The following is a 10,087-nucleotide window of genomic DNA, read 5'->3' as shown; positions in this document are numbered from 1 at the left end:
CATCTGCAACCCTAGCTTCTAACCACTAAAGCCTTTACGCTCATATCTTAGCCCTTCGGAGATAATTTTGGCATTCGATAGGGAAACGTAAAATCAAAGGTGCTGCTAAAACCTCAAGGCTTTTTCTCTGCGTCCGACGTCTTCCGTCCGGTGTGCGGACTCACAGGTCATGCGCGTAGCCTGAAGGGTTCTCCAGCCCTCAGTGGCTTTCTGGCTAGTCCAATAGCCTAAAACTTGCTTCCACAACGCTATACACGTGCTGCATTGCCAATCATTCAGGAACTACACCACTATTAAGGATAAAGTGCAAGGCGCTTGCCATCCTAAAAAGGAAACAAAAGTGGGGAGGGGGGGAACGAGGAATCGAGAATACTTATGCTTTTCGCACAGCCGTACATGCAGAGAGAGGGAGTGAAGGAAAATGGAGGGAACAAGTGGCTTCGGAGATCCTTGCCCCTCAGCCGTCCCACTGCAAAAGGGGCCCTTTGCAGGAAGAACGAGGGAGGCCCTAGCTGCAACAGCAGGTCCAAACTTCCATTTGGAGCCGGGTACGAGGAGATAGAGACAGGTTTCCAGAAACAGGGGCAAAACGATCTAGCGTGAAAATGAGGGAGGGTAAGGCACGAGCAGACAGCGACTCAGAAAGGGAGGATGACTAGGTGAAATACTATCTCACTGTTAAGGGCTTCTACGCATGAGAGTGCTCTCTGCGTAGTCTTGTGTCTTGCCAATCGCTGAACAGCCCGTTGTTTGGAAAAACTTGTGCAGGGTTTGGATGGGTGTTGTTGGTGCTGATATTGGCGGTTGTTTTGCAACTCTTTTTTGCACTTAACGTGACGCGGGCCAGAATACGCTTTGGAGTACAGCCTCCCGATGTCTACGCCATTAAGGGTAAGTAGCAAATGGGTGTAAGGCAACTTGTGGCTCCAGATGCACGTGTTTTGAAGCATCTCTTGTTAGAGCAGGTGCCACGGTGAAATTCGGCGGAGGCATCTCCATGAATTTCGTGAACCTCTAAGTGGCAAAACAAAGGCCCATATAGAGCACGAGACCATGCAGCAGCAGGAACTGATGGTGCAGATTCACGTCTGTGCCTGCATGTGCATACTGGTGGTTACTGCGTAATTAATGTAGGGGTGACAGGAAGGGGAGGAACCTTTTCTGACGATGCAGCAGACTCCACGCTGCTGCGTCTGTCAGCAAAGGAGTGTGATGTCTTTAATTGCTACCAAAGGGCCCATCAGGCTAGTTCCCAGGCTGTTGCTTTTGCTGCTGCCTATGCTTTTGCTAATCTAAAAAAGGAGACTGCGTTCCTAGACTTACGATTGCTACTTCCATGCCTTGTGGTGCGGCTGTTGATGTCTCCGCATTAGTTCCGCTCGCCTATTGCTGCTATCGCGGCTCAAATGATGCGAAATCAACACCTTGGCAGTAGCAATACTTGAGCTCGTTGTATCTGCAAGTTTTCCAGCCTTTTTCTAATACACCTGTTACTGCTGCCGCACGCGTGGCCATCGTGATGTCATGTTTCTGCGTACAGCACTCAGTTGAGATGTACACGATTTTCATTCCTATGCTTTTGACGGGAGGCCTCGGCTTCCCGCTCACATCTGCCCTTGGAGGCCTCGTGTTTCTCCTAGGGACGTTTGTCTATGCCCTAGGATACTACACAGGTGAATCTACTTATTGCTGTGGCCGGCTAGTGAAGCATCACACTTCTTGATTTTTACTTGGCTACACAGATGGAATGCAGGTGCAATTTATAGGCCCTGAGCGATGGAGGCGTTGTTTGCTGGTCAGTTGGGCTATGAGAACGTCTGTTCTGTCCAATGTGGATCAGTGTTTTGTTGTACATTGGCCCTAGTGCATGAGGAGCTGACGACTCCCCGATTATGCCGTTCTTGCTATTGGCGTAGTTTTACGTGTGTCCCCTGATTGCCTCAGGGGAAGCTACCAACCGACGATGGGGTGCCTTTCAGGTCGTCGGATTGGTGATCTGTTTAAGTAAGCCTCCCATTGCCAGCGGGAGCAGTTCTAGGAGTAGCCACAGGAACCAAAGGGAAGTCAAATATGTTTTTGTGTGGCACTTCTCAGTTACCACTTTCCTTGAGGCCCTTCGGCTGATATGGCTCGGCTGAACGACCTATGCCTATGCCAAAACAGCAGTCGACCCAGAATCTGCTACAGCATCAGCCACGCTGCGGTCGTGGCCTTTTTAAAAGGCCAAGGAACTGGCATCCCACCACACTGCATGTTACGAACATTCGCAAAGATTCCTTCCTACGCAGTCGTGCATGAAAATGTAAAAATGGACATGCGTCTGTGAACACGCATGCCCGTAGGCTTAGTTGTATACGTGCGTACATTCCAGCATGCTTTGGTGAGCGTGCAAATACAAACACACATTGCGCTTACGACAATTGGTTTCACCAGAATGCTCTGATTTGTATGCAGCCAAAATTTTTGTACAAATATCAAATGAGTTTATGCATGCATGCATCTGTATTTGCTCATTTCACGTATATTCTTTGTTTTGTATGTAGGGGAAGCCTTCCCACGGAGCTCCTATGATTTGGGGCTTTTTTGTCACCGCTAGAGCACTTAAGCGCAGCTCCTCACATTTTTGATGCCTCCTGCGGATTCTTTATGGCCCCTGGGGATCCGTTCATCAACTGCGGACTCCTGCTCTCCCTGGGGCCCTTTAGTGACTTTTGGGGTCGTTGGGCTTCCTGAAACTCCTACAGTAGCGGATCTACGCAATCGAGGAAAAGCGAATATTAGATCAGAGATATATTGCCGTACAACATGCCTGGGGGCTCTATTCTATGTGAACAGGTATATATATATATATATATATATGTATATATATATATATACTCCAGTGAGAAATCAGGAGCTAACAAAAATTGCATATTCGCGAGATATTCCGTCCCAGCTAATGTCCACTGTCCCACATATGGCTAGCTCAATATCTAGCCAATTAGCTAGCCACACAACTACTTAGGGAAGGAAGGCGCAGAGGTAATACATGACCTCCAGAACCCAGAGAGCCAGTCCTTCCTAGCAAGTTATTCCGCTCGAGGAGGATTCTCACGTGTTCAATGTTTACATCTCTTTTAATACCACCCCCGTAACGCATTTTTGCCTTTGTTGGTTGCGTAAAATGCTATTTGAGTAAGCGGTTGCCCCCTCTGTGCCAGTAAGCGTTTGTGTAGCTTCTACTCAAGAGGCGGACACACCGCTTAAGTGTCATACCCTATTTTTCACGTGGTCGGTCAAGCGCGATAGGGTAGGTCATTATTGCAGCGGGCAAATCTACACTTAAAAACTTGTTTACTAGTTATGGTTAACTAAGAAAGAATCGAGTAACTGGATGCCCTTCGAGATTCGTTTTGCTGCAGAGTACAGGAAGGTCGATCGCAGAAAATAGAATATTGTGTGCTACATGCTCTACGCAGCTAACTGGGAGTGCTCCAAGTGTTTACAGGGTTCAACTATGCTCATTTTAGCAGTCGCTCTCCCCTCACGTCGAAAACTTTGGAAGCAGGCGGGGAAGGAGACACTGAAGTTCACTTGAGAGTTATTCAATACATTTCTATTAAGTTTGTGATGAGTCTAGAGTAAAGTATCTCCCTACGGAGGCCCTGGATGAGGCGGTACATCTTGACGCTCGCTACCCTCACCGTGCAAAACTCCAGCATGAGGCAGGAAAGCCAGCTATGGTGCGCTTTGCTGCACCGTATAAGTACTACGAGGATTCACTGCTAATTGCACACAGCATCTAGCGCATACGCGCCCAACATTGCGTCTTCTTGTATTGAGCTTGTTCAGGGATACGACAAATGACAGGTACGAACAACCGAGTTAGCTCGGCAATTTTCGCAAATTCTTAATCTAATACAGTTAGTGTCGTACGAAGTGTGTAAGTGTGGCTCTGTCCGCCGTATGAGGGCCATACATAAAAAATTTCACATCAGTGAAGGTTTTAAAAACCCCAGGCTTTGAATTTAGCTAGACTTTGAGTGCTGCGGTTATTTCTAACATTCATTTAAATTGAAGGGTTTGAGATGTTATCTGTGCGAATATTAACGAGTGTGCAATATTTTTGTGCCACAACCTGTGCTCCGAAGCTTCAATGTGGCCTCCTTCCTGTTCAGTGGAACAGTGGTAGGGAAACACTTGAGCACCACTACCATATCAAAAAGTAACTAAATCCATGCCATTTGTAAAAATAAATGCTGAACGCCTGCTCAAATTTCACCTCTACGCCAGCGTGCATCCTCAGTTGGGGCTTGACACTGGAAGATAATGCATGCGCGCGACGCAGTGAAATGAGAAAACTGTTTCCAAGATGACAAAAGAAATGAAGCACCAGCATGGTATTTTAAGGACATTTTGCATGTTTCTTACGGTATCTTCTGACAGCAACGACAGATCGCACTGCCTTGAAATACATGGCAATATTCTCACCGCCGGCGTGCCTCTCAGCTACACTTTGAGCTTGTTCGTTGTGCGCCATGCTTCCCTATTACTCTTGTAGTACACTTAAGAGAGGAGGTTTATCCGAGTGCCGGGGGAGTCGTGCTTGGTGTTGAAGTCCGTCGCTGACTTGCCAGAAAGTTTGCTTCCTTATCGATCAAAGGGCTTGGCAGCTTGATTTTTAAATTAAGGAGTCACATTCGTTAATTCAAGGCATACTTCTACTGCTGCCAGTAGAGTTGTCCGTGCACACGATCCTTTGTGCAGAATCGAGTACCTGATTCGACCGTGCTTACACTGATTCTGTCCCAAAACAGGTGTAGATGCCATCAAGGAGAGATTTGTAATACTTCTTGCGCGCAAATCTTCCTTTAAAGTCTGTGTGTTAGTCGTGTGGATTCTAATGGCCACGATGCTTGCACCCCGCTTGCCCGTTCTCCTTGAAAGCCCGGAACCGTGACCCAAGTGCCCTGCAAGACGAAAGCTTTTTTCATAAGAAAATGGATAGCTGCTGTACCACAAGCATTCACACGTGATAGCCCCCAACAGATAAACGTGAATAAGTGCCGTTCACAACAACACGGACGCACGCCGTACATGTCGGTGCAGTATGGTGCCGGCTTAGCTACTCAACAAACAAAGTATAATAGCTGCTAAACTGTACAGCCAGTATATAAATAAGCCCCAGGTAACTGTGCAATAGTTTAGGAATCGCTATTTCGAACTGTAGCCTCGCCCGGCAACACCCACTTTCCCAGCGTCTCCATAGAGTCATCAGGTGTTTAGGCTTCTTCAAACAGCCACTGTTGAATGTTCCGTGAGTGGGTGAATATCAGGCATTTCTAGACAGTGCAGCGCATTCTGCACTATTGTAACTGTCTCAACAACAACATCTACGGTTACGACGAGCGCTAGCCAAAATGCACCTACAATCCTCGACGCTCGCTATCGCACTCTCCTGACAAGCCTATGGGCAACCATATTTTATCATAGGTTTCGAGCTTATAGTAATCTTACAGAAATTCGAAGAGCGCCACATGCTCGGGGCTAATTGTAGCGTGAAGCTGGACGCGCTGGTGGCAAGCAATCCGAAGAAGCCTCATCGTCCCCGGGATCGAGCCAAACAACGCACGAACCGCGCTGCAGAGCTAGGGACACACACAGTCCGACTTATGAGATTGTTTGACAGTCTTATCTACCCTGTATTATACTATTCGCCCTTTACATTGTGACTTCCCATGCAACGGCGGTGTTTCCTCACGTGGTGACAGGGGATTCTCAACAGCTGACCCCTACGTTCCGGTGGTCGGCTGACCAGAGGTTCAGCTGCAGTATTGTCTTGAATTGAAGTACCTCCCTGAATTCATATATCGTTCTATTCTGCCTCATTATAATTTTCTATGCCCTTTAGTTAGCATTTAGCTATCCTACACTCATTGGACCACATCGACAACTGCAATTCACCAGCTGCTTATGTGCTACAACATCTGACGTTTTTCACAACCATGAAGCATACTCAACATGTGGCGGCGTTGGCTGCCCTTGCGGTTATCTCTTGTCTTCTGAAAGACGGAGAGGCCTGGGTAAATTCGAAGGGACGGTATAACGAGGCCAGTGAATCATTGGGAGCACCTGAATCGATGGTCGAGGCTCAGTGGGGTTCCGTGTACGTGGATATTCCTGGAGTAAAGAGGTCAGATAAATCGCTGAGTTTCGTTTTCGCGAGCCTTACCGGAGAAGTGGAAGAGGAGTTTGATCAACTTGACGGTTGTGCAGCACATCAGTTCGACGTCAGGCCCACCAAAAATGGATTTTTTCTAGCGGTCAGCGAAGTACATAGTGAAGATCAATGCCAGAAGACGTGCTCGGAGACATTGAAATGTGCTGCAGCAGTTTATCATCAGGAAACGAAGGTATGTAACTTAATGTCGGATGTGCAGTCACTAATCAAAAGCGCAACCAGCACTGTTGTTGTGCCAAATTGTGACGTAGAATGTCTTGCAGTAAGCAAGAAGTTCAATGGTAATGGGACTTATCTAGGCACTGTTCCCAATGCATTCATATGTCAAGTATTATGCAAAGGGAATCCTATCTGCCAAAGCTTCTCATGGTTGAAAAGCACACGTGATTGTATCTCTTATGGGAGTGGCCCCGATTTACAAGACAATGAAGATGCCATCAGCGGATATAAGAATAGCTGCTCCTCGAGCGTCAAACCAACCGACTACGCCGGGAGCTGCACAGTTGCCGATATTAGCGCTATAGGGACGAACATACACTACCTCGGAAATGTTCACAGCATCAAGCAGTGCAATCATTTTTGTCTACTCAACCGTGGTTGTGCATGGTTTACATTCAATTCACAAAGTAGATGGTGTTATCTCAAAGAATTTAATGGAACTGGATATCATGATTGGCGGGGAGATCACACCGGGCCCAGACTTTGTGACTCAAGTTGCTTGCAAAAGGATATTGAAGTGACAGGAACACCGGTCGCTACAATTTACGGAGTAACTCAAATGCTGAAGTGTCACTTTGAATGCTCTCAAAATACGACATGCATGGTATGGAGTTGGAACCCTACAACGTATGACTGTTCCCTGTTCGGTGGAGATGCCCCCCATAGTCGCCGTTTTGCTGAACGCTTCTGGAGCGGTCCTAAGGAGGCGTGCCCTCATGATAAGCTGTATGAGCTACCCGGCCCAAGCTGCGCAATCAGAGGGGTTAAATATGGCATGGAGCCATTTTCCGTTGCCAGTGCTGGCAACGCCGGGGACTGTCAGAAGAAATGCCAGCAGTCGTCATCGTGCGAGGCGTTCGCATATGATACTACGACGGAGAAATGCGAGCTGCATCTGGCGAATGCTATATTGAGCAAGCAAGAAAGTAACACTTTTATTTCTGGTCCCAGAACATGCGAGGGTTGCTATGACAAGGATTTCGAATATATAGGCGAGACTCTACAGGAGATAAGCAGCGGCTTTCTTTTACCGGATGAATGTCAACTGATGTGCCAGGCCACCACAAACTGCACATACTGGTCTTTTTCAGGGGAGACATGCAAGCTTCTTTCTAAAGGACATAAAAAGTCCAATACTTTGTTTATTAGTGGGCCAAAGTATTGTGATGGCGTATGCGATCTTAAGGGCATGCAAGCACCCCGAAAAGTACATGGTTACCTCAAGGAGCTGAAGAATAGAAGCTTAAGCCAATGCAGAGAAGCGTGCAGAAATGACAGCGGCTGCTCAGTGTTCACACGTTGGCAGTCGGGGCATTGCTATCTCAAAAAAAATGGCTGTTTTGTTAACCAAATGCCGGATGAGGCCGCAGTTACTGGATGGAATAATTGCTCCACCTGCTTCCGGCAAGGTGTAGGCTACGTGGATAATGAAGCCACTAAGCTTTGGAGTCTGATGGCGGATAATGCAGAAGAATGCCGCGAGCGGTGCAATATGATGGAATCTTGCAGTTTGTTCACGTACGACGTGAAGGCCAAGATGTGTTCACTGCTCTCCGGAGATGCCGGGGATGTGCAGGGAGAAACCCTCGTATCCGGTCCCGCGGTTTGCCAAGCAGATAATTCTTGTTTCTCCTACGGGATAGTGTACGAAGGCAGCAATTTTGAAAAGATAAAGTCGTCAAGTCCGGAGGAGTGCCAGGCACTGTGTGCAAGAAATAGCCAATGTAGGTTTTTCACCCAAGAAGACGGGGTTTGTTACCTCAAGAGAGGACATGACCAAGGCACCTTCTACACAAAGCCTAAGGCTGGCAGTACTTCAGGACCCAAGAGATGCACGCAGCCAGACGGATTATGCGAAGAATCCAATTATGATTACCCTGGGAGTGACCTGTACCCGAATCCGCCAAGGACATCCAATCCACAAGAGTGCAGAGTGGCATGTTATAAGGATCCGCTGTGCCGTATCTGGTTATGGCGCAAGCGGGATAACGTCTGCTGGCAGAAGAGTATATCTTCCTTCTCCATTCGGTCGCAAGTCTTGCAGAATACAGAAGGTGGTCCGCGTCTGGGTTGCGCGAAGTGCGTACGCGCAGGTATTCAGCTTAATGGAAACATCATCAAGACGGAAGAGCAGTCTTCATTCACTTTATGCCAGTTGGCATGCGAGCTTAATAGCGAGTGTAAGTTTTTTACCTACCAGAATTCTAGCTGTAAATTGATGTCGACAATGGGAACAATTTCATCGGCGGCCTATGCGACCACAGTATCTGGTCCAAAGCAATGCTAATATTGGCTCTTCCGAAAGGCGTCGGGGTAGCCATTATATCGGCTTCTAGCGTTATACTCACACAATAGCCGCGTACGGTGTGAAATGCATGAATACGATCTTTTGTAAAAGAGTGTTCGTATCCATTTGAGCTTCAGCTTCTTCGTGTGAATTTATATCTACGATAAACGGCAGGCAGAACTTTAAGGGAAGTAAAGTTGTGTCTTGCGATCTATTGTTCATACTGAAGAGCGCTCCTGGAGAGGTGCCGTGAAAGTGAGTCTTGTTGCACTTGAGCGTTGCTTTATCCGCCCGAAATCCCGCGTAAATGTTACAATGTGACTTCCTGCAATAAGCGTACTGAACCACGAACAAAAGGCGCTGCGTACCTACGGCGGTAGTATTCCGCCTTCTGGTCAATTTCCTTCACGTTAAAGATAAACCAAGGTTACCGAAGGTTGTGGCATGTACGTCAAAAACAAGGGGATTTGCGAACGCAGGGCTGCAGTAAGCACGATACTTGGCCTACAGGGCTTATGACCTGTAGATATCGAAAGTTGGTCAAAATAATGATTACCTGAGGAATACTAGCTAGAGCATCAATAGGCAGTCGATGATTGTAACACCGTGCCGCCTGTCTGCTCGTCGACTTCCTGGAATATGGTATTCCGAATGGCTACGCTATGTAGCTAACCCTTGCGACTTAAGGGGGTCGAAGGAGAAACTGAACTGATCTTTGCCCCCCTAGTTGGCTCAATTTAGCTTTCTGCAATCGGTTGGTGACACCGCACACCGTTGGGCCTGGAGTGGAAGGCTTCTGCACCTAGGGGGATAAGTGAACTGTCATGCACCCAGTATGCATGCGTGCTTTTCGGTTCGGACTCAGAATGGTGATGGTGGCATTTTACTGCTCTTGCGTGCCACATTGTTTCCTAGATGCCTTTAAGTACCCGTGATTTTAGTACTTTTGCAAGACGCTTCTATGGGAACTTTCTTAGTAATCTTGATCAGCCAGTCGGTGAAGCTTCGATCACACCATCGGGAAACAAACAGTGCAACAGTTGGTGTCGTGAGCAGGTGGTGAACAAAGGTTTTCTTCAAGCCATGCAGAAGAATTCTGTGGAAGCTGGAGCTCGAAACGCTATATCTACACAAAAAGACGTACGTATAGCAACGCATCGCTAAGCACTGCTAAGCAATGCTTCCTGCTGCTACTTTTGCTTTCTACGGGTATCCGGAGCAGTGGTCGCACTACTGAAGTCAAATGTGCCCAATTGAGAATATCAATCCTCTAGATATATATCTGTGTGGGGCTCATTATGCAGTCACTTTATGATATCAGCAGTAGCAACCTTGCAGCAGCAGCCACGTCTTCCAGCAAC

At 47.4% G+C, this 10,087-nt stretch overlaps 2 protein-coding genes across 2 annotated transcripts; both read left to right on the top strand.

The window, feature by feature from the left end:
- Positions 1–421: 421 nt before the first annotated feature.
- On the top strand, positions 422–2,138 carry LOC34621172 (microsomal glutathione S-transferase 3). Its single transcript, XM_026334921.1, has 6 exons — positions 422–548; positions 769–891; positions 1,135–1,244; positions 1,541–1,673; positions 1,945–2,004; positions 2,095–2,138. The coding sequence occupies exons 1-6, from the start codon at positions 422–424 to the stop codon at positions 2,136–2,138; spliced, it is 597 nt and encodes a 198-aa protein (XP_026190706.1).
- Positions 2,139–5,984: 3,846 nt separating this feature from the next.
- On the top strand, positions 5,985–8,726 carry LOC34621173 (micronemal protein 4). Its single transcript, XM_022734397.1, has one exon. It carries the CDS (start codon positions 5,985–5,987, stop codon positions 8,724–8,726), a length of 2,742 nt encoding a protein of 913 aa, XP_022589381.1.
- The last annotated feature ends 1,361 nt before the right edge of the window (positions 8,727–10,087 follow it).

Source organism: Cyclospora cayetanensis, unplaced genomic scaffold (genome assembly GCF_002999335.1).
Source record: "Cyclospora cayetanensis isolate NF1_C8 unplaced genomic scaffold, CcayRef3 CcayRef3_contig_110, whole genome shotgun sequence".
NCBI lineage: Eukaryota > Apicomplexa > Conoidasida > Eucoccidiorida > Eimeriidae > Cyclospora > Cyclospora cayetanensis.
This window is presented reverse-complemented; position numbering and strand designations above follow the sequence as displayed.

What these genes read in the sequence shown, in the direction of transcription:
- LOC34621172 (XM_026334921.1), top strand. Translation starts at nt 422, where the DNA reads ATGGAGGGAACAAGTGGCTTCGGAGATCCTTGCCCCTCAGCCGTCCCA. An exon ending in CGATGTCTACGCCATTAAGG is followed by an intron (nt 892 to 1,134) that starts GTAAGTAGCAAA and finishes TAATTAATGTAG; the next exon opens with GGGTGACAGGAAGGGGAGGA. An exon ending in TGCCCTAGGATACTACACAG is followed by an intron (nt 1,674 to 1,944) that starts GTGAATCTACTT and finishes TGATTGCCTCAG; the next exon opens with GGGAAGCTACCAACCGACGA.
- LOC34621173 (XM_022734397.1), top strand. Translation starts at nt 5,985, where the DNA reads ATGAAGCATACTCAACATGTGGCGGCGTTGGCTGCCCTTGCGGTTATC.